This window comes from Eretmochelys imbricata, chromosome 3, assembly GCF_965152235.1.
Source record: "Eretmochelys imbricata isolate rEreImb1 chromosome 3, rEreImb1.hap1, whole genome shotgun sequence".
In the NCBI taxonomy this organism is placed as follows: Eukaryota; Metazoa; Chordata; order Testudines; family Cheloniidae; genus Eretmochelys; species Eretmochelys imbricata.
The window spans coordinates 156,285,546-156,313,388 of NC_135574.1; the positions used below are offsets into that span (position 1 = coordinate 156,285,546).

The 27,843-nt window shown below is 49.2% G+C and overlaps 1 protein-coding gene across 4 annotated transcripts in view; it reads right to left on the reverse strand.

Moving 5' to 3' along the window:
- Positions 1-27,843, reverse strand: part of GALNT14 (polypeptide N-acetylgalactosaminyltransferase 14) — a 184,202-nt gene that overhangs the window by 109,280 nt on the left and 47,079 nt on the right. Inside the window, exon 1 of one of the 4 annotated variants that reach the window (XM_077813657.1) lies at positions 7,850-7,938. The exons of the other annotated variants lie outside the window; for them this stretch is intronic. Coding sequence (XP_077669783.1) covers positions 7,850-7,861 — 12 coding nt within the window. The 5' untranslated portion in view covers positions 7,862-7,938. Of the gene's footprint in view, positions 1-7,849; positions 7,939-27,843 lie in introns of those variants that run through there. 4 annotated transcript variants of the gene reach the window in all.

Below are 27,843 nucleotides of genomic sequence, written 5' to 3' on the forward strand. Positions count from 1 at the left end.
AACGCCTAAGGCCAATGGGTATCCAACCCAAATATAACAAACACAGGCAAATGTACCCTTATCCCAGGGTGAGTCTGACCAAAGAATCTGTCCAAATTCAGAGAGAGAAAGTGACTCTCAACACGCTTCTTTTTTATACTTTCTAAAGGAGCCGTAGACCCCAGCTCAGCCTCTCTTCATTTCCCCTTGGCTGGGAATTTTGGCAATGCCTGCCGTGAGGGCAGCCATCTGCTGTAGATTAAAGGTTTTTAATTCTCTCCCTGCCAACCATGAGGTAGGGCCTCCATTCCCTGCCATACACATACCTCCCAATGGGCCCAGGATTATCCTGCTTTGAACCCCCAACCCTCTTGTCCTGGTCAAACAGCGGTTAGGCCCAGGCCTCCCACTTGAGAGGGCCCCCAAATCAAGTGCTGTTGCAACCTGTTGCATGGGAGCACAGCGTCACTCAGGTTTCGTCCCTCTGCTCCTCTATCTCAGTCTACAGAGGGAGAGATGGGCCAACCTGAATGGTGCTGTGTCCCGCTTTAGTCACTTGTAATGTTAGAAGGTATGCACCCTGGTTGCTTGTCCATCCTGAGACATCTAACCTTCATGGTGTACTAGGGTTCTCACTGGTTTCAGAGTAGCAGCCGTGTTAGTCTGTATTCACAAAAAGAAAAGGAGTACTTGTGGCACCTTAGAGACTAACCAATTTATTTGAGCATAAGCTTTCGTGAGCTACAGCTCACTTCATCGGATGCATTCAGTGGAAAATACAGTGGGGAGATTTACATACATAGAGAACATGAAACAATGGGTGTTTCTCACTGCATTTCTTTCCTATACCCTATCCCTAGGGTGTATATACACCATCCACACAATTCATTCACTATGGGTTTACTGATCACAGCCACAACACACAGTTCCCACAACCAGCTGAGATTAGAGGCAACAAGAACAAGCGGTATAAGAAACGCACTGATGGGTATGGCGGGAGAGGTAGACCTGAATTGGGCAAGAACCAGAGATTCTGGGAGCATGCAAACCACTCTTCTCTTCAGGATGGAATGAGACCGGCACAAAGCGTATGCAATTAAGTTGTGGGGCAGCAGCAGTCCTGCAAGGAGTAGACAAAGCATTCATGTGAATGGGGATTCTTCAGGAGCTTGTGCAGCAACAGCCTGTGCTCTGGGAAAAGAGGGTCCCAAGTTCTAATGTACAATTTAACTGCTGACTAGGTTCCCTACTTGTAGGCAGCCCAGAGACGTATACAGAATGCACAATATGTGCTGCAACCATTATAAATACCTAGTCTGGGGGAAATGTTCTGAAACTGAAAATTAAAGTTTCCAGTAAGGTGTGAAAGAAATTAAGAAATAAAAAGGAACCCCTCACTTTGGCACAGCCCATTCTGTTCACCAGTCTTCGACAAGTGTCAAAACACTGCCAGTTGCAGCGTGAATGCCAGCTGTCTGCAAAATATGCTGCCTGTCACCTGTAAAGAGTATTAAAATTCAGCTTCTGCTAGGAGTATCCAGGAAAGAAAACACCTTGCCTTTCCTTAGAAAAAACTAATCATCAAGTAAAAGAAATGCATCAGATTGTAGAACTGTCTGAGAAACACGAAAGCAGGTTCTGGCTCCCCATCCTTCTCTCTCCTGCCTCATTTCCAAACGAAGTGAGACAGCCCATCCCCCATCACCTCCTGCTGCCTTTTAAAGTGATGGCAGTTTGAACAATACAGATATCAGATTACTAAACGCTGAACTGAGACCACTAGGCTCGTTGCATGTAAGACACCAAGCAGCTGTTCTATGGAACAGTTTTAGTCACCAAACAACAGAGCGCTTGGCTAATTCTCGTTGCCACCAAGACTTTTTCACCCATGGTGGCAGAGACAGCTGATGAGTTGTCCATTATGGGGCAGTAGCTGGTGGCCAATCAGTGCCATCCACATTGCAGCATGCCAGCCTCATACACCACCATTCCTCGGGGTGCTGACAGAAGAGGAAGAATCTGAATGAGTCTGACAGACAGAACCACGCAGGGAGAAGTATGATGCCCCATCACTCTGGTATCAGAGTATTAGAAATGATAGAATGCATGTGGGAGAGACAGAGAAGGACAAGTGGGCTTGCGGAGGTTGGCGGGGGCAGAAGGATGAGACTGGAGAAACTTTGGGGCAGCAGGAATCTGGCCCAAGCCTTCCCAGCTCTTATGCCTCCAGCCCATCACATGTCTCCAGAACACAGATGGGGGTCAAGAACCCAGTGTCCTCTTGGCCTGTCTCTCCTGCCAGGCATCACAAAAAAATGCATCAGCACTGCACCATATTGTCCGGGATGCTGGGTCAAGGCCCAGGGCTCCACACGACGGGCTGTGGACTTACACTGGAGGCGGAGTATCTGTGACAGAAAACATCATAGCCTGGTACAGCAAGATGGCACCATACCCAGATCTCTGACAACTGGTCCCAAGATGAAGGGGGAGCAATATGGCGAAGGGCTACAGGCAGATCCCTGCTCAGGAAGCTTTGCCTGCCCTTAGTGTTTGATGCCCAGGGGTTAGAGACTGAGAAGCTGCATTCGCGGTCAATCTGAAGATCAATGGGCTTTGGAAATGGTTCTGCCCAGAGCCAGCATGTTCCTGGAACGGCAACGCTGTGTGTGTTACCCCTCCCTGGGAATGAGGCTCACATGGCACAGGGCTCTCCAGGCTTTCATCTCTTTCCCCTCTAACCACGGAGCTACAGAGTCACCTTCTCTCTCTCGCCCAATGACTCTAAGAGAGTCTTAAACATCCTGCAGAGACCAGCCCAGGAGAGAGCCGACCAATTGGAGCAGAGAACCTTGTCACACTGGTGCCAAAAACCATAAAAGGAACTAAAACAACAGGCTTGAAAGAACGAGCCCGTGTAGCTGGCAGACACATTAGGGACTGATTGTGACAGGCCTTGCACAGGTGCGCAAGGGAGTGGGGAGAAGCCCCTGTGCAAAGACCAAGCTTCACTCATTCTGGGTGCTTCTATAGTATCTCCATGGGGAGCCAGGTGTCCCTGTAACAGCCCCTGGAGTATACAGTAGCATGTACTTCTAATACCCGCAAGGAGTGCTGGGTGCCTTTGTAATGCCCCCAAGGGGTATTCTACCCTGTGCCTCTAACATCCTGTCTATTTGCCATGACTGAGGCATTACAGAATGAATATAATAATATACCAACGCACCGCAGCATCAGCAAACACCAAAGAACTCCTGGCTATCTGGCACAGCCTGCCTCTGGGGACTCTGCTGTCCTGAGGTGTTTGTGCTCTCTAGAAGTGCGGTAACTCTCTTCCCTGCTTTGGGATGGCTTGAAGTTGTTTGTTTCCATTCAGGGGTACTGGAGGCGGACAGTAATCTCTCGGCAGGAATTGTAACCAGGCATTATACAAACGAGATTTAAATATCTGCTGCAGCATCGGGGGAAGCTCAATTATAGATCTGTTACCGTCCGAGGCACTAATGCCAGATGAAAGGATTATATCACTTCACACAGAGAAAAGCTCATCCCACCTTCTCCTCTGGTGCCAGCGTGTGCTCTTAGGAAGGAGCACAAACCCAGCAGGGGCAGCTGGTGGAAAGCAACAAGCTTGACATAACAGGTACTTCCCCCACACAGCACAGTTAACCCAAGGGGAGCTGAGAGGGCCATCCAATGGGGGGTAGGGAGTAAGCCAGGGGGGTGAGAGGAAATTTGATGTACAGTGTCAGCAAAATGGGCCAGCATCACAGCCTGACATCCTCTGTGTGGCTCAGAACAGCGATTACATATATTACATTCGTATCCATAAGCCCAAGTTGAGATAAGGCCCCATGAGAGCTGTACATATACCTAGTAGAGATAGTCCTTTCCCCCAAAGAGTTTATACTCTAAATAGAGAAGAGAGCATGGGAGAAAAGCATGGTTTATCCCCATTTAAAGGATGAGGAGCCAAGGCAGAGAGAGACTATGCAAATTGCCCAAAGTCACACAGGGTGTAAAATGTAACTCGGGTTTCCAGAAACTGTCTAGTGCCTTCACCACAATGCCATTATTCTTCTCTGGAGCCTTTCCATGCCACCCTTGGCAAGGTGTCTCCTCCCTAATCTGGATGGTTTTAAGAGGGTAGTTCTGTCTCCACAGACCATTTAGGCCCTGAACCAGCAAAGCACTTAGGCACGCATACAAAGTTTAGGCACTTGAAGGGTCCCCTTGAAGCCAATACTCACATGCTTTAAGTTTCAGGCTTAAGTGCTTTGCTGGGTCGGCGCTTGGGTTGCTAGCCTCTGTACTGAGGCTGCCTGCTGTGGTGGCCGTTTTGTGGGGACACCGTCCAGTGCCTGGTGCACTGTTGGTGTCAAGCCAGTCACAGAACAAAAGCCAGGGACTGCTCATTTTTATTGAATTTCTTCTTGTGGCAAAGTTGCCACCCCAGCTCACCCCTCCAGACTGGCTGTGGTACTGCAGCAACTTTTGCCGCAGTTCCTCCCCGGCTAAAACTGTCTTTTGGCCTCCTGTAGCCAGAGGCGCATCCTGGCCCTCCAGGCAGATCCCGTTATAGAGTCCTGCCCCTTCCAGTACCACAGAGTCCTTTACCTGAAGTATATATACAAAATCCAAACCTTGTTGCTCTGGATAGTCTTCCTGTTGAGCCATATGCTTCTATGCCTCAAACTCTACAGCCCAGCAGCTGATGTGCTCCAGGGTTCAGGCCAGCTAGAGCTCCTCAGAGCCCCTAGCACCAGACAGGCTTTCAGCTCACCCCTGGAGTAGCCTGTCTCGTCCGCTCTGCTCACCTTCTTTCAGGGTGCTTCCCAGAGAAAGGGAACTCTCCATCTCCACTCTCCAACCCAGCTCCTTATGGAAACACGCCCTGCTCTGGCCCAGCTGGGCTTTATTTCTAAATTTCTCCAGGTGCCAGCAGGCTGGTTAACTGGCCTCCCTGGGCCATATTAACCCTTTCATAGCATGGTTATGATGAACACCCCATCAGACTTCTGTTCTGAAAGAGTTTTTGGCAGCTTCTGGGAGGTGCTGGCTCCAAGTTATCATTCACCTTTAAAGCAATCAGTCTTTTGACCCTGCTGAGACTTTTATAGGGGGGCTGTGTGTTGGTTTTGTGGGCTGTGTGGTTCTTCTCTATATGTAGCAAGCCTGGATCCCAATGCAACTCACAGCCTCGCCTTAGCAAGCGTGATAGAGCAAAAGTCCTCAAGCCCATGATCCAGGTGGAATGAACAGTGGGCTAGGGCCTGCTGGGGACGTCTCCAACACCCCACCCCAGCCTCTGTGGAAGAGCAGGGATCTTTGATGCATGAGGAGTTGCAAATCAGAAATTGATCTTGCCCCTGACAGTGTGGGGAAAACCCCTTTTAAAATAGAATATTCATCGAAATAGCTAATTAAAGCAAGATGCTTCCCTGCAAAGTCTGTCCTGCAGCCGGGCTCTCCAGAGAACCTCAAAACACTTGTTCTAATGCTTTTATCTTGCCAATGACCACTGCATGCTCCCAGAGACACACACGAGCTACTCCCTTTCCTAAGAAGGTAAATAGAAAACGTCTATACATCACCTCGCATTGTATCAGCGGGGCAGTGAGGTCTGTCTGGGCTCCTCAGGAAACTTGTCTCTTACTTATTCCCAGAGGCAATAACCACCTCCCCTCCCCGTCCTGCCCCCCTGCTCTTTGGCTTCCTTCAATCCAGAATTTAGGTGCTAAATCTTCATCTTCTCTCACCTCTCCATGGGTCTGAGCCAAAACCAATGGAAAGACGCGCATCAGGCTCTATGTGGCCTCCTTCAGTCTCATCACTGCCGCCCAGTCTCTTCCCGCCTAAAGTTCACACTCCTTGTCCTCCTTGCAAAGGCTCTGCTCCCACCTACACTCATCTCTCCTTCTCTCACTCCTGCACTCTGCCCTCTCTTCGCGGCCTGTTGCTCCCACTGGGCTAGATTCTGCCTTTTGCATGTCCATTAGAGGAGTACCTCAGAACAGTGGTACTCCCCAGCAGGAATTCTGGGTGAATCATTTCTTCCTGAGGGCTCGCTGGGAGCCCCGCCAGGGCAGGAGCACTACCACGGCAGGCCATTGCTCTGGTTTTCAGCCAGACAGTCCTCTTTCTATGGTTGTGTTCCCAGTCCGGTTTTGTCCAGTATCACAGGCAGGGGATGCCATCTTGAAGAGTGCACCGCCCCGCTCCCACCGGCGTAATCTCGCACCTACAGAGCGTGTGAAGTCATGCCATATGGATGATGCCATCGGCAAGAGCGTGCTGCCATCTCATACACAGCGTGCGTGCAAGGTCACACTGGTGGGGGCAGGGTGCTCTTCAGAATGTCATTCTCCATGCGACGCGACCTTGCACGCACCATGTGTGCCAAGTCATAGGAGTATTGGCGGAGCACTCTTCAAAATGAGTTTGTCCACGCAGCATGACTTCACTCACAGCGGGCATGCAAGGTCACAGCAGTGGGAGCAAGGTGGCACAGTCTTCAAAATGGCTCTGTCCAGGCGGCGTGGTGCGTGCAAGGTCACACCAGTGAGGGAGGGGTCACGCTGTTTCTGGAAGTACCGGAATGTCCAGTATTCTGGGGATGCGGCAGCCACCACCCTGTTACCCATACTGTGGGTGCAGCATGGGCTCATCTCCGCATGTCCTCCCTCTAACCTGCCCCCTCTCCACAGTGCCTCTCTTGTCCTCCTTCAGTGCCCATGGCCTGCTCAGTCTTTGGCCTCTGCTGAAATGGTCAGGAAAGGTGCCAGTTCTGCCAATGATCAAAGTCAGCTTCTAGTGTAAGGAAAGCAAGCTAATGCTTGGGTATTGCTTTTCCAGGAATACCAAGCCACAAGCTAGCCCTATCTCCATCTGCAGGATCAGTGGGCATGGCAAAAACTCACTACCAGATCCCCCTCTCCATAACAAGACTGGAAGGGGAGAAAATGGCCTGATTTAAATGAAGGTTGTGGTTCCCGGCCAATGGGAGCTGTGGAGGGTGGCGCTTGCGGGGGCAGGCAGCGTGCACAGCACCGTGGCCCCTCCACCTAGGGGCCGCGGGGACATGCCAGCAGCTTCCGGGAGCAGCGTGGAGCCAGGGCAGGCAGGAAGCCTGCCTTAGCCCTGCTGCACTGCCAACTGGGAGCTGCCTGAGGTAAGCACCACCCACCTGGAGCCCGTGCCCCAATCCCCCTCCCGCATCCCAACCCCCTGCTCCAGGTCGGAACCCCCTCCTGTACCCAAATCCCTCATCCCCGGCCCTAACCCAAAGTCCACACCCCCAGCCGGAGCCCGCACCTCCTCCCACACCTCAACCGCCTGCCCCAGCCCTAAGACCCCTCCCACACTCTGAACCCCTCAGCCCCAGCCCAGAGCCCCCTCCTGTACCCTGAACCTCTCATTTCTGGCCCCACCCCACAGCCTGCACCCCCACCAGAGCCCATACCCCAGCCGGAGCCCGCACCCCTTCCCACACTCCAACCCCCTGCCCCAGCCCACTGAAAGTGAGTGAGGGTGAGGGAGAGTGAGTGACAATGGGATGCGGGGAGTAAGTGAGTGGGGAGCAGGGCCTCGGAGAAGGGGCGGGGCAGGGGTGTTCGGTTTTGTGCAATTAGAAAGTTGGCGACCCTAAGACATACCCATTCTAGCTTTGATTGAGCCAGCTCCAGCAATAATAGCCATGAAGCCATGGCAGCACAGGCTAGCCACCCGAGTACACGGCCAGGTCCCAGGCAGGCTTGTATTTTGATAGCTAGCCCGTGCCACCACAGCTTCACTGCTCTTTTTAAGCAAGCTAGCTTGGGGACCCTTACATCTGCTGCAATCCCATCTCCTGATTGCAGTGGAGACATACCTTTTGAGTCATCCACAGGGAGAGAACCTAGGAACGTAGGCACTGAGGTACAGGCCTCCACCGCTTGTGCTGAAGTAGCGGGAGGGGCACCGGGCATCCTTCACAGCCATGTCTATTTGGCTCAGTGCACCCCACCCTGCTTGGAGCTGGAAGCTCTCCTTGGCCCGGCTCTCTGCTCGCTCTGCCTGAAGCCAAGCTGAGGCAATGCAGGCAGAGCACTCTGGTCCAGTTTCTCACCAGCCTGGATAAGCGTGGGAGCTGCATGAGAAGCAGTTTCATACTGTGAGGCATGAGTTCTCCAGATCCAAACACTCCTAAAACATGTGCGCACGCATGCCTGAAATACAAAACTATACCCAGATACGAATTTCCCTATTGCTGTAATGCCTCCCCATGCCCACACCACCACAGAACACCCCTGATACCGGGGGAAGGGGTCTTTGAATTCCAGAGGCATGCAGGACCCAGCTCCATTTAGAATCACTCATGAGTGCCCAGCACCCAGTATCTAATTCCTTAAAACAATAAATTAGCCCAGAGGCTAGCCTGACACATGGAGACAAATCCTGTTTAATTATAAAGAAAAGGAAGGTGATTATATCCTCCTGGAGACCACTTCTGCCTGCTCTGTTTTATTTATACATGATACTGTATAATGAGCTGAATATTTAGGAGGTCAGCATAAAGCAAGCTGTTGCCTGGAGAAAAAAAAATACCCAGCTCTGTATAGATCAACAGCCAGACAGTGGGAATGGTGGGGTGGGTTGCTCATTTCACTGCTGGCAAAGACCTCTTACATGGATCATCTCTTTCCCCCCATCACACACATTTCCAATCACACACTGGGGGATTGTTCCCTGCGGTACATTCTCCTGTCTAGCTCTAAAAGACACATCTGTTGGGAGACTATTTCACACTCTACCTCACATCAGAAATGTTTCCTTATACTCAACATAGAACAAATGGATATAAACTGACCATCGGGAAGTTTAGACTTAAAATTAGACAAAGGTTTCTAACCATCAGAGGAGTGAAGTTCTGGAATAGCCTTCCAAGGGAAGCAGTTGGGGCAAAAGACCTATCTGGCTTCAAGATTAAACTCAATAAGTTTATGGAGGAGATGGTATGATGGGATAACATGATTTTGGCAATTAATTGATCTTTAAATATTCATGGTAAATAGGCCCAATGGCCTGTGATAGGATGTTAGATGGGGTGGGATCTGAGTTACTACAGAGAATTCTTTCCTGGGTATCTGACAGGTGAATCTTGCCCATTTGCTCAGGGTTTAGCTGATCGCCATATTTGGGGTCAGGAAGGAATTTTCCTCCAGGGCGGATGGAAAAGGCCCTGCGGGTTTTTCGCCTTCCTCTATAGCATGGGGCATGGGTCACTTGCTGGAGGATTCTCTGCCCCTTGAAGTCTTTAAATCATGATTTGAGGACTTCAATAGCTCAGACATAGGTGAGAGGTTTATCGCAGGAGTGGGTGGGTGAGATTCTGTGGCCTGCATTGTGCAGGAGGTTAGATCATAATGGTCCCTTCTGACCTTAATATCTATGAATCTATATAGTTTCCTTTTGCTGAATTTAATCTCTCGCTCCTTGTTACCTTCGCCTTCCACCTCAGTCCACTCCTCGCTCCTTGGGGTTCACACCTTTCAAGGACTTGCGGCCAGGTCTGTGCCTGCTTGATCATTTAATCAAGCTATCTAAGATTTCACTCCTCATCTTTCTTTGTATGCCAACCCCTCCTGCCCTCTGATCATTGTTTGACTTTGTTGTTGCTCTTCACAGAGGTCCCTCTAGTTTGTTAGTATCTTCCTGACACTGACATCCCCAGAGCTGGATACGTTCTGGGCTATGCTGCTATTCCATGAGAAAAGATGGGATTCGGGAGACCTGGGTTAAGTCCTTGCTTTGCTACAGGCTTCTCGGGTGGCCTACGGCAACTCACTAAGGCCCATATGCTCAGAAGGCATTAAGGTGCCTGACCCCATTGGTTTAGGCTGGTCTACACTAAGTTTTGCCAGAATAGTTATCTCAGAAGTGAGAGAGCAATGTTTACAAAAACCCTAGAGCAGACACAGTTATACCAGCAAAGAGTCCTTTGAGCAGCAGAGCTTAGTGTGTTTGGGGAACTGGTTTAAAGTCTCTTGCCAATATATCTATACCAGCAAACCCTTTCTAGTGTAGACAAGGCCTCAGTTTCTCTGGGCCTCAGAGCTCCCCCTTAAATGGGTGGGGGATACTTTCTGCCTCACAGGTGTTGTGGAAAGGAATACATTAAAAAGTGTGCTCGCTGTGGTCATGTATAATCAGTATCGTAGATCACTCCCAGGCCTATCAAATTGTGAAGTAAGATCGATAAGACTCATCAGGCCTGCACTTTTGTATGACTCTGAATGCTGGGCACTGAGGAAGAGACAGGAGAAGATCTTGAACACAGTGGGAATGAAAATGTGAAGATGGATGCTTGGAGTTACAATGATGAGCCATGTTCAGAATGAACTAGTTAGGGGAAGTGTGAAGATGGTACCAATTACAGAAAAGTTGAAAGAGTCCAGGCTTAGATCATTTGGGCATGTGAAGAGAAGATCAAAAGAATATACAGGAAACAGGTTGTTACTGTCCACTTCTCAATGTAAGAGAAGGGTTGGAAGACTCAAAGCGAGATGGATGGATATCACACAAGAGACTTGTGGAGTTTCCGAAGAACTGCTTCAAGACAAACTAGAATGGAGGAGGAGGACTCAGAGCCCACCCCATACAGATGGGACTAAGGCTAGAAGAAAAGGACAGCTCACATTGGTGTCACAGCAGCTGTGCGTGCCACTGAAGGGTTGCTTCTCAATGCACTAAGCTCTTCTTTCTACCTCAGGAGGCGGAATTAAATTCAGCATAGGACGGAATTAAATTCAGCATATCTTCCCATGCTTCTGCCAGTGATGCCCTTGTGGCTGATTCATGTCTGCTTTAAAGCAGATGAGGTTTCCCCAGTGACACCTCCGGAAGCAGAATGTAACTGAACAGCCTCTCACAGCCTTCGAGAGTGTCTCGCTGATGCTAGGAAGGGCTACGTGCAGCAAGCCAGGTGTGATCAGGAGGTGCTTCCACAGTGTGTGTTTAGGAAGAGAGGTGGGATTAAAACTGAAGGGCTAGGAGAGGGAGCATTTCATGTAGTTGCCAGAGGCAAACTCTAGGAGGAAATGATTCTGAAGCAAGCTGAGTTTTGGTTGCGTCTCCTGAAATCCATACTGCATATTCATTGCCCCTCTCTGCTCCCTCTGCACTGCCTGAGTCCCCAGTAGGCAGAGAGCAGGCACAGCCAGCCTCTACCTCCTCTCCAGCCAGCTTCTCCAGGGGCAGGGGCTGTGCTGGAGATGGGGAGCAGGAGGGAGAAAGCAGAGTAGGACTGTGCTGTGCCCCAGCTGGCATTCGGTCCCCTGGGGGTTGCTCTAACCTACACCAAATCTGGGAAAAGAATCAGGGAGCTGTTATCAGTTCCCTGACAGACACCCCCACCACACACATACTGGTACATCAAGGAGAACTTGGCTGCAGCAGATAAATTAGCCCCCTAATTTTCATGGGTCTGAAATATACATGGCCCAGGATCTGTATTAATAAGTAAATATTATCTTATTATTGTATAGCACCTCCATCCAACTAGTACTCGGCTACTGGTATGTAGATCGCTGTTGAATGCTCCCAAGCTGGAAGTTTAGAGTAAAGCAACAAAAGTGGATTCGGGGCTGGAAAAATTGATGTTTGAGGAAAAATTGAAAGAGTTAAATTATATAGAACCTGGTTAAGGGGGTGCACATGAGAACAGCTTACAAATATTGCAAGGGGGGGAAAGGAACCATTCCCATAGAGTCATATATGGCTATCACAGAGTAATCAAATGACATTCAGAGAGGCAGCATTTAAGCTATTGGGAGAACAAAATGGTTTTGTAAAATACAGTTTTTTCCAAAAAGAAAAGGAGTACTTGTGGCACCTTAGAGACTAACCAATTTATTTGAGCATAAGCTTTTGAGAGCTGCTGTAGCTCATGAAAGCTTATGCTCAAATAAATTGGTTAGTCTCTAAGGTGCCACAAGTACTCCTTTTCTTTTTGCAAATACAGACTAACACAGCTGTTACTCTGAAACCAGTTTTTTCCAAGGGGCTGTATCTCAGAAACCCCTTTCTCAAAGCACTACAAATTTGTACCACTTCCACTACCTAGCACTGCCATAAGATACCACCAATTTCAAGATAATCTGTGCAAGAAGCTAAATTTTAGAGGACTTAGAAGAGTCGACCTTTAAACAGAAAGCAATGCAACCCTAACCACAGCAGAGTGCAGGAGTGTTTCCTAGAAGTATTAGGCTCAGACTAGCCTTCCTGGGGAAGCAGTGGAAATTAGTTGGGATTGCTAATACTGAACAGGACAAAGCACTTGCTAGACTAATGAATTTAGGGAACAAGTCTGCACTGGCTGGAGGAGAGGCTGGGTGCTGCATTAGGTCTCTCCTGTCTCCAGCTTCTGGGATTCACCTCTGGGGGCTAGGGCAAACTCTCCAGCACACAGTGCAGTGCAGAGGGGAAGTGTTGGTCAAAGACATTAGGCTTATGTGAGATGCACAACAGGAACTTTAATTTCCCCTCAGAGGAGACAGAGCCTTGGTTTCTATGATCCCCTCGATGTGATGAGCCTGTATGGAACCCTTCTCTACTGGGCTGGGCTGCGTGCTTTACCCTGGCAACCTGTCTACATTCGCTGACTGCCTCTCACAAGCAATGCCGGCCCCTTGGCCCCCTCCCCTTTCTACTGTCCTCCCTCCTTGTGAGCCAGCTCCTCGGAACAAAACTCCAGCTCTGCTCTGGCGGGCTCCCCAACGTGTCAGGAGAAGGCAGAGTGCGTCTCAGCTGCTATTGAGCGCCTCATTAAGCGGAGCACCGCGGGCAGCTCCTCCACGGCCTAATGCGAGTGCTTAATGCCATCTTTAGCTGGCTTTCTGCACTCCTGCAAGGCAACCGAGCAGCAGGCAGGCAAGCCAGAGCCTCACTCCCCCGAAGGCTGGCAGCAATTAAGAGGCACAGAAATTGGAAACAGGAAGGCAGCGTTGTCTCTCCCATGCCGGCCATGCTCGGCTTTTCCCCTGGACCTTCCGAGGTCAAGTACCTTTGGAACCAGCCCAGACACCCATGGGCAGCAGAGGGAGCAAGGCACGGTGCAGTGAGACATGCTATTCTTTGTTTTTGTCATAAGCTTTCCCACTGATTGTGCCTTTTTGGGATACACTGGAGGCACTTCACAGCCATCAAGGTCAAACCAACCTCCCCAACAGCGGGTCGGTAAGACCAGAAGACGCTTTCTATTTCGGAGCCTGGCGCGCTCAATCTCAAGCCAGGATTTGCTCCTTCACTTGCTAAGCCCAAAGCCTCCGAATACAGGAAGGTTCAGTAGCTCTGAGGTTGGAGCAGGTTAAGCCTGTCCCTGCAGAGACGCATGTTCCAGTCTCAGGAGGACAGTGGGAGATGGAAGGGGTTTGTAAAGTGACCCTCTTGTCTAGAGAGGGGGGAGCAGAGGAAGAGACCCCAAGGAAAATCCACTGCTCAGAGAGGAGTCTGTTGAAAGGAAGCACATAATCACCACTGCACTGGAGGAGCCCTCCAGCTGCAGCTCGGGAAAAGGGATCTTGAGGTTAATACACTTGGCATCCTCGAGCCTATGTGGCCTTTTCACAGCAGTGCAGCCAGCAGTAAAACATCCAGTAATTGCTTCTGTGGGGATATTTACCTGGCTTTAGAGGCTACTGCTGCTATCATTCCCCTGGATGACTGCCCTTCCAACCCAGCCTGGATTGGGGGGTGAATGACAACAGCAGCGTATTGACTTGAAACAGCACTCACTGAGCAGCCAGGCGTGTGCTGCTCTTCGCCTCGTCCCCTCGATTGAGGGAACTTCGGTTTTCTTTTTACCAGTCGACATTTTCAATGCACCTGAATTTCCCCTCAAAAGTGGCTCATGATAAAGATACTTGACAGTGTCCTACATTACAGGACAAATATCTCCCACTCTAGACTTTTCTGAGGAAGGTCCTTTTCCCTAGGCCCTTTGCCAGTTAAGAAATAGACATTTACAACGCTAATGCTAAAACAAGAAGAGCAATGCACCCATCATGGAGAAATAAGAAATGCTAGAGGAGAGGACTCGGGACTCCTGGGTTCTATTTGCAGTTCTGCCACTGACCTTGAGGCAAGTCTCCAGGCCTCGGTGCCTCAGTTTCCCCATTATTTATGTACAGTAATGCCCACAAGGTGCAAGACATGCTCCAAACACTGATCCCTGCTCTGAGAAGTTCAGGGTGATAACTTTCACCAAGTGTGGTGAGATAATCAAGTGAAAGGTGCTGTTTATAAATGGCGATTTTTACTAACCTGTGCCAAAGAGCTTTACGCTACAGCTCTGGGGCACTGCCTGTACCATAGTCGTATTTTCCAGCAGACCCTGTTTGGAATAAAGGCAGCACTGCTGCTGTCCTAACAGCACTTGGGAGAATCTGAGCCCTACCGAGACCCCCAAGAGTTATGTAAAGGCAACTGCACAGTGTGCTGTGTGGCTGTGTCCTGCATTGGCAGAGGGAAGCTGACTGGACAGGCTAATTATGGCTTTTGCATTTTTAGGGCCAGATTTGGAAAATCTGGTCTCTATATGCAGGAGCAATTGAGGCCACGTAGATATGGAAATCCCAATGCATCCACCAATAACCTTGGTGCATCAAAGGGGGATGGGAATCCATTTAGGGACAAGCAGAACGTTATTCCCTTAGAATCCATTGCATCTTGTAATGAAAAAAAACCCCAGCTTAAGGGCTCCAGCATACAGGACAATGCCCGCTCGACCTGGCTTTGCAAAGGGACAGGTGTTTCCGTTGCCCGTGAGCCAGAGCAACAGACCACACTGAGGATGGGGCTCAAGTCACAGTTATAGTATTACAGAGCGCAGCTACGGAACAGCCGCCAGCCCACACTCCTGTCAACTCTCCTGGAGAAGGAATTAGATGTAAAATGTTTGTGACAGCAGGAACTGATCTAAACCTTTGATCGCTTGGTACCTGGTGCTGCAGTGTTCACTAGGTGCCAGGTCTGGAAGGGACATGACTGACAGCACAGAAAATACAGCAGGCATAATTTAGGGAATTGTGTCAGCCTATAGCTTCTCCTATCTCAGCTCGGTAATGGAAAATAAATCAGCCTGTTCCGAAAGAGCCACATAATTTACTCTTGGTACCATGTAATTCACAGGTAGCTCCTCTAAAAGGGCCCGACACAGTGGGGAAGATGGGGGGCTCAGGGGAAGGTGTCTGGGGTGTATCAGCCAGGCAGCTTGGGGAAAGGGGAAGGCCCAAGTAATTCATTCAGGCAGACTGGGAAGATAAGATCACGCAAAGGTACTTGGAGCAGTGTCTGCCCCCTCCAGTGCAGAGAGAACTCAGGAGTCATGACAAATGGATGATCTTTTATCACTAGAAATGTTTGTATTATCTGTGTAAATTCTGAGGCTTACCCAGTGAAGGGGGGAAAGTTTCACTGGTGGGGAGCCCCAGGAGACCCTGGCTGGGGGGCCAGAGAACTCCTGGGGGAATTCTGCACCACTGCGCCAGTGCAGAATTCATGTCCCCCACAGATTTCTTTGCTTCCCCGCAGAAAATGACAGGGAAGCCACAAGAGCAGTCATGCGCCCTTCCCCAGCAGCACAGGTGCATCGTTTCCTGTGCCTAGAGCAGCCTGCAGAGAGGTAAATCACTGCTGAGGGGCATTGCCACCCCCCAAACAGCAGTGAGGTGTAGGGGGAGACACGTGGGGCCACACACACATTTCTGTGATCACAGAGCTACCCAGGTGAGGAAGGCTGACTCTGCAGCTGGACCACACCTCCTCGGTTCTCATGCCAATCATCTTCCCCTTCTACGTGTGTTAGCCACCCTGCATGGCTACTATCCTGTTTTCTGTAGAACAGTGAGTACCTACAGTGGGGCAGAGAGAAGAGGCAGTGCGGAAGGAGTTATCTTTGAAAACTCGTGGCGAACGGGGGAAGTCCCGGATGACTGGAAAAAGGCTAATGTAGTGCCAATCTTTAAAAAAGGGAAGAAGGAGGATCCTGGGAACTACAGGCCAGTAAGCCTCACTTCAGTCCCCGGAAAAATCATGGAGCAGGTCCTCAAAGAATCAATCCTGAAGCACTTACATGAGAGGAAAGTGATCAGGAACAGTCAGCATGGATTCACCAAGGGAAGGTCATGCCTGACTAATCTAATCGCCTTCTATGATGAGATTACTGGTTCTGTGGATGAAGGGAAAGCAGTGGATGTATTGTATCTTGACTTTAGCAAAGCTTTTGACACGGTCTTCCACAGTATTCTTGTCAGCAAGTTAAAGAAGTATGGGCTGGATGATTGCACTATAAGATGGGTAGAAAGTTGGCTAGATTGTCAGGCTCAACGGGTAGTGATCAATGGCTCCATGTCTAGTTGGCAGCTGGTATCAAGTGGAGTGCCCCAGGGATCGGTCCTGGGGCCGGTTTTGTTCAATATCTTCGTAAATGATCTGGAGGATGGTGTGGATTGCACTCTCAGCAAATTTGCGGATGATACTAAACTGGGAGGAGTGGTAGATACGCTGGAGGGCAGGGATAGGATACAGAGGGACCGAGACAAATTGGAGGATTGGGCCAAAAGAAATCTGATGAGGTTCAATAAGGATAAGTGCAGGGTCCTGCACTTAGGATGGAAGAACCCAATGCACAGCTACAGACTAGGGACCGAATGGCTAGGCAGCAGTTCTGCGGAAAAAGACCTAGGGGTAACAGTGGATGAGAAGCTGGATATGAGTCAGCAGTGTGCCCTTGTTGCCAAGAAGGCCAATGGCATTTTGGGATGTATAAGTAGGGGCATAGCGAGTAGATCGAGGGACGTGATCGTCCCCCTCTATTCGACATTGGTGAGGCCTCATCTGGAGTACTGTGTCCAGTTTTGGGCCCCACACTACAAGAAGGATGTGGATAAATTGGAAAGAGTCCAGCGAAGGGCAACAAAAATTATTAGGGGTCTGGAACACATGAGTTATGAGGAGAGGCTGAGGGAACTGGGATTGTTTAGTCTGCGGAAGAGAAGAACGAGGGGGGATTTGATAGCTGCTTTCAACTACCTGAGAGGTGGTTCCAGAGAGGATGGTTCTAGACTATTCTCAGTGGTGGAAGAGGACAGGACAAGGAGTAATGGTCTCAAGTTGCAGTGGGGGAGGTTTAGGTTGGATATTAGGAAAAACTTTTTCACTAGGAGGGTGGTGAAACACTGGAATGCGTTGCCTAGGGAGGTGGTGGAATCTCCTTCCTTAGAAGTTTTTAAGGTCAGGCTTGACAAAGCCCTGGCTGGGATGATTTAATTGGGGATGGGTCCTGCTTTTGAGCAGGGGGTTGGACTAGATGACCTCCTGAGGTCCCTTCCAACCCTGATATTCTATGATTCTATGAGAGGGATGGCATGGGGCAGGGGAAGGGGATGTGGGAGTGAGGGTGGGGTGGGGAATAGGGAAGCAGGAGCCTGGCATGCGGCAACCCCTCGGCAGTAGCTGGGGCTTGCCCATTAAGCAGGGTAGGCCCATCGAAACCCCACCCCAACAAGCCCATGCACCTGGACCCCCGCTCCCCTGAGTCCCAACCAGCTGCACCTGGGCCCCCACCCCACCAAGTCCCACTCTTCCACACACCAAGACCCCCCACTAGAGCCCCACTCCACCACACCCAGACTCCCCAATGAACCCCAACCACCTTCACCTGGACCCCCCTGCCAAGTCCCATTGCCCCTGCACCCGGAACTCCCCAATGACCCCTGTGCATCCAAATCCCCCCTGCACCCAGATCCCCCACTGAGCTGCCCGCACCCAGATTGCCCCATACAGAACCCTCTCACCTCACACCTGATCCCCCACACACTAAGCCCCTCCACACTCTGATCCTGTTGGGCTGAGCCTGCCTGTGCACACCTAGTACACCTGGCCTGGAGGGGCAGGGCCCCGGGAAGTTTTGGGGCAGGCGTGATCCTTGCTGTGTGTCAAGGTGCAGCCTCACCACCGAGTCTCTGTTCTGGGGGGGAGATCTGTAGGTTGATCTCCCACCTCTGTGCAGCCAGTGGCCTGTGCTCCCCAATGCCATGCTGGAGCCTCCACATTGATTTATTGACAAATAAAATTTGCAGAATTTTAAAATATTGTGTGCAGAATTTTTAATTTTTTTGGTGCAGAATTCCCTCAGGAGTAAGCGAAGTGATCCACGGAGTAGCAGAGCCACAGCAGAAGAAACTCAGGAGAAAGAGGCTGAGGAGCTAGCTGGTGTGGCTGGGGCTGGTGGCAAAAGCTCATTCCACTGCAGTCCACATGCAAGACTTTAATAGCCTGGCAGAGAAAGCTGGCACGGCTGCCCGCAGCCCCAGTCGCTGTCTTCTGAGGTCCTTCCCACCTCCACAGGCTCAGCCCTATTAGTAAATATTAAGGTCTCAATCCCCAGAAAACTTGGGTACATCTAGACCACAAATTAAGGTGCAACTGCGGCACAGTAAGGCACACCCATGCCAGTGTTCATCTAGATAGTGAGGGTAACATCAGCAGTGAAGATGTGGTGGCACTGACTCCATCATGGGCTAGCAACCCAAGGTCCCTTGTGGGATTGCACTGGGGCTCTCTGTGAGACAAATAACAAGCCTCCCTCCCTAGGCTTCAGAGCCCAATCTGCAACATCTACAGAGCTCTTTTTAGTGCCACAGCGCAAGCCTGAGTCTGGCGACCTGGGCTCAGAGGCTCACCGCCACAGGGTTTGTATACAAGTTTGAGGGTGTGGGGAGGCGTGGGTCTTTGATCCTGCTTTTGGCCCATCTCCAAAATTCAAGTGCCACATTTGACATATTCAGCCTTATAAATCTGAGGCGGATCCTTGGGTGGTGTAAATCAGCCTAGTCCCACTAAAGTCAATGGAATGGTGCTAAGTTACACGAGCTCTGGATCTGGCCCTGCGTTTGGAACCGAAGCCTGAATTCCTAATTCTTTAGGCTGCTGAATCCCCTGAGAGACAAACTTCTCAGGGTCCCCTCTAGAAGGGCCCCTCCCCATAGGAAGCTCTCACCCCTTCATCCCTGCCTCTCCAGAGGACATCTCCTTGCTCACTTTAATCATGCAACTCACTGCAGCAACATGAGGGAACTTGCCAAGTGAGAGAATGTCACCAGCTGACCTAACGACACTTGGCTGCCTTACAGAATTCTCTACAAGTGTAGAATCATCCCTGCGGGGAGGTAGGAGATCACGCTGGGAAAAATAACAGCATCTGCCATAGCAAAAAACCCCTCCGCCACCAGAAGCAACACCTGCTTTCCTAGAGGGACAGAATTACAGAGAGTTTTCTTCCTCAAAAGAACCAGACACCCCCTCCCTGCCACCGCCTCCACACTCACTTGAAGGAAGCGCCTAACACAGCTCCCTGCATTTCTAGGAAGCTCACTGAGATGTGAAAGGAAAACAAGAAAAGCTTTAATTGGCATTGTAGCAAATGACAATTACAATCCCGGCTGCTTCTTGGTGCATTAACAATTTTATTGGAAGAGGAGGTTGGGATCTGGCAGGCCACCAGCTCGGCTCAGATGACTCAGTTCATCAGCACCACCAATTAAATGATGAATCCAAAGTTAAAAACCAGGAAGCTAAATGGCTTTGCAAGGCCGTTTCAGTATTTTTCAGGTCTGGCACATGTGCCCCCTTTTCCCTCTCCTCCCTGACTGGAGTCTAATGGTTTCATGACATGTGGGTGATGGGCAGAGTCACACTGGTCCTTATTGTGAGCAATGATTTGTTTTCTCTCATCCCAGCCGCTCTGCTGCTCCTTTGTGGGAGGGTTTCCCCAGGCAATAGGAGTGACAGGACGGGGAGCCTGGCAGCAGCAAATAGAGGAGTGTCAGAATGATACAGAATGAATATGGAGAGATCGTTGGCCACTGCTCCGGAATGGATACACAGGAAGCAGTGTATATTTTGGGCCCCTCTGTCCCACAGCCACAACTTTCTGGTTTTCAAAACCCTCCATTGCCCCAATGTACCTCAGACCTTGTCTCACTCTACGCCCCTCACTATTCCATGTGTCCACCTGCCACCAGCCTTCCGTCTGTCCCTCCTTACAATCGCTCCTCCGCTGGCAAGAGAGCCTTCTCTTCTGCCCACCAAACAGCCTCTCCACGTCTCTCCATCTCACTGATCCCTCAGCCCTTCTAAAAATCTAATCTGAAAACATCTCTTCCCAGGACTCCATTGGCCCCACTCCCTCCACTGTTCTAGATCATTTACATCGGCCAAGGGTTTGGGGAGAGAATTTGCAAGGAAGGTGCTACACACATTCTCTTGCATTAGAAAGGTCCTGGCAGCCGACTGGCTCCCAAAGGGGCAATGCCCAGAATATATTTCAGGCCAGCACAGGAATCAACTCGGCTACATTCTCCAACACGAGATCATTATAACTTGGAAAGAAAGCCGCGTTACCGCCAAAGGCAAAAACATTGGCGCTATCTAATCCTTTTACCCTGGCTCAAATTCAGAGAGCATTTCAGTGTCAAAGACTGAAGCTGCAGCAGCATCACCCCGCCCCCTGCACGCACGCGCACCGACACATTCTGGCATGTCTGCATGGGATCAATGTTGCTGCACAAGCCTATAAACTTGGAGCAAAAAATAAACCAACGCAGCCACTTGATAGTCATCTGACAAGGCAACGGTGAAAGAGCCTCATGAAGCATGTGGTTCTGGATGAAGATGAAAACCCAAAGGTGGAAGGTTTTTTGTTATTGTTATTAAGTATTTTAATTTTACACTGATTACCGCCACACGTGTCATTATCGATAAAGAACAGAGGATTTTGCCGTTGTCAGTAACAAGAATGCAGCCTAGAAATCTTGATGTGCAGGTATTGCTCAGGCATAAATGAGTTCCCTTTGCTGACACAGGAATGAGTTTTCATTATAGCCAAAATATAAGGCTGCAGCATGAGATGCAGCTGGTTTAATAACTCCCTGAATATTTCTGGTCCATTTTCAGTGCTATTCTAGCCACTTTGATTGACATGGAACCTTTGCTGCAAAGCCTTCTTGAACCAGGAAGGCATGTAGGTTACAGCTTGGAAACTCTGCCAGGTGTCTCTCTCTCTGCTTGTGTTCCAGGGAAGCAGGCAAACAGGCACAGCTGGCCTGGTTTTGTTTTTTCCCCCCTGTAGGTTTTAAACATTGCTTGAGGGTACATTTTTATCATTTGCATTTGGAGCTGGGAGACGCTGGAAACTCAGACAGGCCAGTCTGGACTGTGCAGCAGTTTTGTGAGGTGCCCAAATAACGGATGAAGAGGAGACCCAGCAAAGCCGTTTTCTCCTGATGCATACCTCAAGCCTGACCCCAGAGGGGAGCTGCTGGGATTCGTAATAGTCTGGGATTCAAAGCATATCAGTGCTCACTACTCAGACTTAGTAAACAGTGATTGAAAGTTATCACCATTTGATGGATGTTCAGTGGCCTGTGTGAAGTGAATTGGTGGGTCTTTGTCAGCTTGCGACTGAGCAGGTATCTACATCAACCAACTGGCTCTAATCAGCACTCCGGTAGGTGATGTCAGCAGAGACTCCCAGGACTGGAGTGCGTATGGAGACTCAGCTACCATCCCACACCTGCACTGGGGTCCCTCCTGCTAGTTAGAGCTGAGGCTCACAGGCAGAGCACTGTGACCTTCAGATCGTCAGGTGCCAATTCGGAACCTTTTGCAAGCCGCAACTTCACATGAAGTATTTGCTTCAATATTATAAAAAACACACACAAAAGGCTGATGGCCTCAGAGCTCCCCAAGTGAAAGGCTAGCACAGCCATAAAATGCTCACGAACCACTGCAGGCAACAGGGAGGAAACAGAGGGGTCACACATGCCCATTTAGCTGTAGAAAAGAAAACCATGTAGGGTCAAGAGCAACCTAACAGTGCAGCAAGCTAAGGGCATAGCAGGTTCTAAAGACCTGGGTAGGAAGCAGAACTTCTGGGGATTCGTCAGAACCTCGGATTATGCTTTCCCAAACATATCCATATTTAAAAGTACATCTGAATCAAGAAACGCTGCTCACCAACTTCGAATGCGTTTCTAGTTCCTGGAGCCTGACTGGCATTTTCCCTTCCCCATTTGCACTCCATCTTGCCATTTGGACAGGAAACGCAAGTGTTTGGTTAGCTAATATACCTACTCCCCTCTTCTACTGCTTCTTTGAAGGGCTGCAGAATCACAGTAGAGGCAGAGAGCATCCTGGGATATCCCAAAGTCTATCCCAGAATGCTCTCTACTATGCCTGGTCACCCAAGCTGTTTACTCCCCTTCCCTTTGCCTTTCTGCCCTGCCAGTCTATAAACCTGTCACCTCTAGGACCGTCAGGCTGTCTTGTGGGCTTTGAAACTCCTGAAGTAGAAAACCATTCAAGCTCTCAGCTTCTAAACTAGAAGAGTCAGCACCATGGCAGCCTGCTGTTTTCCTTAACTAAGGGTTTTTTTTCCTCTTTTCTTGCAGAGTAAACATGTTGGCTCCATTAGAAGCTATAAAATATTTACCAAGCACAAAGCACTTTGCTTTCAAAAATCCTCTTTGGGGATGGGAGAAGACCCAGGGAGCACAGAGCAAGGCTTGAACTTTGGTTTTAGTCAGTCATTCTGTAAGGTTAATTCATGGCCCTCTGTACATGCTTGATTCACCGCAGTTCTCAGGGGGATGGGTTCAAGTTGCTAAGAGTCTGTAGCATCCAGAAGCCGAGAGGATCAGACACAATACTGCAGACGAGATCAGAGACTGCTACTAACTGGCTGCAAAGGAAGCCATGAACTTGCCCTCCTAGCCAAAGATAAAGAGGTGCTACAGAAGCATTGTAAAGGGGGTGGGGAAAAGAGAGAGAGAAATATATTGCATCTTCGTCTAATACAATCAAAACAGTGTTTATCTTGTGCGGCATTCTCTGTACAAGCCATATTCCAAAACCACTTACAGAGCTAAGTAATTCAATTACAGAGTCAACTACTAAGCAGCAGCAGAGGGCAGGGCCCAGTTCAGGAGAGACAGGAGAAAAGTTACATCTGCAGTTGAAATTTTAAAGGAGGTGGAAAGTAGATGAGGTGGAGAGACAGAGGCTGTTCTGCGCAGCTGGAGCTGCAGAGGCGAAGGCTCTCGCACCAAGAATGAGAAGATTGTGGGGAGGTATAGGGAGGAGGCCAGTGTGAGATGAACAGAGGGAGTAGGAAGGGCAGAGAGAGAGAATGAGTGTGCACAGCTGTGAAAGGAGCTTCTCTGTCTGAAATAAGTCAGTTGGCACAGACATCAGAGTAGTTTTACTGGGATCTCAGGATCAGGGCACCCTTCCTACTAGGGATCTGTGAGCCGGAAGAACATTTTGAATACTAGGCAAGAGTTGGGCAGCATTACCACTGCCTACATAAATCATTAACACAGCAAATACAGGCGCTAGAAACCAGGGACTGGCTAAATCCTGGATCCAAACACACCCCAAACTTTGCAAGAATCCAGATCTGGCTCCAAACTTTGCATCAGCCGTAGCATTGCCAAAATAATATTCTCACATTATTTCTGCCTCTGTTGGAACTAGGTAGCAAAGGAAGTCTCACAAGAAGTAAAGAGCTTTGGATAAGACTATCATTTTGCATAGGTACAAATTACACCTTTGAACCTTCTGGAGTTCGCCTGTCACTAGTCATATGAGACCATATTCTGAAGGTCCAATCCTGCAAGCCATCTGCAGTCAATGAGCGTTCTGTGCACAGATGCATTTGTTCCTCTGTTTTTTTTTTTTACAGTGTATATAACTGCCCAGATGAACAGAGAGGTCCAGAGAGACACAAACCTTTCCCCTTTGTCTCCCCAGAGCTAAAAATCCAAATCACTACAACTCAGCACTCTCATACCTTTCTCCATTCATAGTGAAAGTAATCCTACATCAGCTGAAAAGAAAAAGATCTCAAAAAACGTTCAGGCAAGAACATCAGGAGGCGGCAATGTGGTCTAGTGATAGTTAGAATGAAGGACTGAGAGTCTATAGACCCCAGAGTACTTTTCCCAGCTCTGCAACTGACCCCTTTGTGCCAGCTGTAAAATGCAGATCATAATGCTCACTTACTCCTCGGGGTCATGGTGAATGAATGCACGTAAAATGTGTTAAGATCCTCAGATGAAAGATACAAAGTAAGTGCAAGGTATTATCATCATTAGAAAAAATACCTGAGTGCCTAATGGTCCATACCACACTATATAATCCAGATCAATATCTAACCCTATCTGATGTCACTTGTGTCAAAGGAAGGGGTGATCCAACCCTACCTCACCTAACTGCATTAGATTAATTCCTTCCAAACCGCAGTTGGCAATAGGTCCATGCCCTGAAGACTGAGAATTGACTTGCAGAAGGAGAGAAGCCTCAATGCTTCCTCTGCCCCATCAGCCTGACAGTTTTTGCTTCCCCGTCATGTCATCAAAACGCATCACATCTGCTGAGCTCCTGGCATTTTCATGCAGACCCTACTCCAGTTACACACACAGCCTCTGCTGTTTTCCCAGGTCAGCCAACTACCTCTTTAAAACCACTGAGTTGGGGAACGGAGTTTTCAGAGGGATGGGAAAAAAACATTTCTATTAATGCTAAAGGAAACATATCCAGGTTATTTTAAAAGCTTCCCTCTTCTCTGCCAGGGCCTGGCAGCCCCCTTGGCTTTCTATTTCGTGGTGGGGTGGCATTCCATGGCTTCAGATCTGGGCGGGGCCATGGGGAATGGACACAGCAGCTGCTGTCCAGGGGCTGGTATTTCTGCTCAGAACAACAACACAAAGACCCAGAGCAAAGGGCCTGAAAGTGTCCACACTTTCCAGAATGGAACCAGACAGCAGTGGAGGGAGATCAGACAAGACCAGAGTGGGGGATAAAAGGCAAAACTCAAAGGTTTCTGTCCCAGAAGGTAGTGTCCTCTGGGGGCTGTCCTCTCCCCACCAGACCCCCAATGAAAGAAGCCCTGCAGCCAGCCTACACACAGCACTGTCTCTGTTGCTAACTGTTCATTCCCAAAACTGTCCCTCTTTGGTGATTTACCTCTGAATTACACAAGATATCCCTGCAGCCAACATATTTATCTATCTAGTGTCTAATGTTTTCTTAAAGGGACATTACTTTTTTTTTTAAAATGACAGTCTAATGGTTCTGTTTTTCACTCACTGCTAGCAAGAACCATCTTAGAAAGATGAAAATGGTTTTCACCCCCGAGTGATTTCTGCTGTTCCCTCATACAGAGACAACCCGTCCTCAGCCAGCTCCTCGGCTATAATATACCTGGAAGGTCTCCCCAGCTATTTATATTACAGTAGCAGCTAGAGGCCTCATTGAAGATCAGGACCTGACTGCGCTCAGTGGTGTACAATCGCGCAGTTCCTGTTCCAAAGAGCTTCTAAATTCACATGGCAGACAAAGGACGAGAGGGGAAATAGAGGCGACATGACTTGCCCAAGGTCATACAGCAAAGCCATCATTATAACCTGGGTCTCCTGACTTCCAGTCCCATAACTTGTTACGTTCACAGCTTCCAGACAGAGAAGTTGGATAAAAACAAATACTCTTGCTGGAAAGTTGCAGTGTAACCCTACTTTATTTCTTAGAATTTAGAATAACAACACACAAGAACCCAAAGACAGAGAGGAAGAAAACAGGCTGCTCCCCTCAGGCAGTGAGGTACAACTCACCACACATTGCTCTAGGCTGGCTTTTTGCAGAATGTTTGCATGCTTGCTTCCTTACAGAGATTCCCTTGCCTGCAGGCAGGACCAGGAAACCCCTGTGCATTTAAAGTGTTAGGTCTACAATTTTAATACAGTTTTCTATACACCCCACTATCCACTAGTCGACATTGCCTCTGTTGAACAGTACCCCTACCCCAAGCCACAGAACAGCCTCCATGATGATCATGCTCTCTCCTACTATGTAGGGAGGAGAGTAGCTTGTGAACCTGTGAGGTAGCTGATCCACTTGTCCTGCCCCTCTCCTAAATTCTTGCCTTGCCTTGGCACACAGGGAACCACCGAGGAGCTTGCCGGGTGCACACCCCATGAGTGGGCTCTGCAAAAGTGCCCCAGCTCCACTCCAAAGGGGCCCTCTGCAGGTGCAGCAGAAGGGGGAGGATTTGGCCCTTAATCCACATTGTGTACATCTGTTGGTTCCTGCCTTGGCCTTGTGTCTCTAGCAAGCTGGTATAAACACATCTGTTATTGCTTTCTTGCTAGCGTCACCACCTACAGCTCTGAGAACGTTATTGGTTAGAGCCAGGATGGGGACACTCACAGCACGGCTTATTTTTGTTTTCGTCACTCCCAGTAGCATTTGTCTGTTGTTTGTTAATTTCTTGGTAACCCAGTGATGAACCATAAGAGAGGTGCAGAGATGTTTCGAATGCAGAGGACACTCCTCAGCAGCATGGTACATGTCAGACATAACTCAGAAGCTCTTTGATGCTCCTGTCATCTGTCTCAAAGGCAGAGAAGGATTTTTCAGAGAAAGTCTCGTTATTCAAAAAAACAGGTGCAGGTTACTCAAATCTACCAGAGCTGCTGGAAATAGAGAACAGCAACTAGCTGTTCTGCTGAGCTGAGATCAGGGACAAGTCTGCAAGATGTTCAGCAGGGGAGAGATGACTGATATATTAGTCCAGCAAGGCACAGTTCTTGTAAGCAAATAGGCTTGGTTTGGTTTATCCCTGGTCATGCTCAGCAACATGCAGTGAAACCTACTGATTCCGTCATTAGGAGTATGGTGATTTCTTAGCTTTCTGTTTTACTGCTGGGGAAAGGTAGAAAATTGACAGCACTGGAGATTGCTCTGTTTACCCGCACCAAACCAAACTTTGTTTGCCTCCCCAGTGCAGAGTGTTCAAGTGCAATCCCACCAACACAATTCCTAGAAACCACCAGCTAAGGCAAGCATTAGTCACATGCTGTAACATCCAAACAGTGTCCGACTCCTCCCCGGAATAGCAAATCCCCTTGCTCTTCCACCCCAAAACCAACCTCAATGCAAACTCTTCTACATCACCCTCAACCGTATGACTAACGGCAGCTCGACTGACCCAGACGCAAAGGAGGTGGTAACATCTATCATGTCATTTCTATATGAAAAATGTAGGTCAGGGGAGTTAACAATGTGCACATATAACCCTATCCCCACTCAAGCCTCCTGGCCTCCCTAATTCCCCCATCGCAGAGCTCCTTCACCCACTGAGCCCCTCTAGAATCCCCCATCATGACCCCTGCTGCCCAGCCTACTCCCAAAGATCAGAGGATGGCCGCAGCCAGTGGAATACAGTTCCATTGGCTTTTTCCTGCAGTGATAAAGGAGGCTGATACAGAATGAAGCGTATAACGCTTGTGTGTTTAAATTTAACAATTCCAAACAAGCCTCTGTCCGAGGCGGGAATGAACATGTGGGGAAGTCTAGAGCAGGCAGCAACTGTGCTTCTGCAGCAGGAGGAGCCCGAAGAAACCTTACTGTTTTAGATCTCTCCCAAAGGGCTCATTCTTAAATGTTCCCTCTGCCAATGTGCGTAAATATTTGAGCAAGAAAACACTACAGGCTCATGAAGAGTGAGTGTGTTAAATATGGAGAGTAAATTCAGTAATTAAATGAGGAGTTTTAGTCCTGCTATGAGCTCAAATCTCACTGTAACCTTAAGCTCAGAGCTACCAGGGCTCCTTTATAGAGCCCTGAAACCTGACCCAAACCCAGTGGGACCTGACTACAAGTGTCAGGTTCAGGTGAGGTTGGAAAACAACCAGACCTGCTCAGGTTAGGTTGTCTCTGCTCACCTCCTCCTCCTCGTGAGGTTGGGGTGGTGGTTGCTGGGTGCCC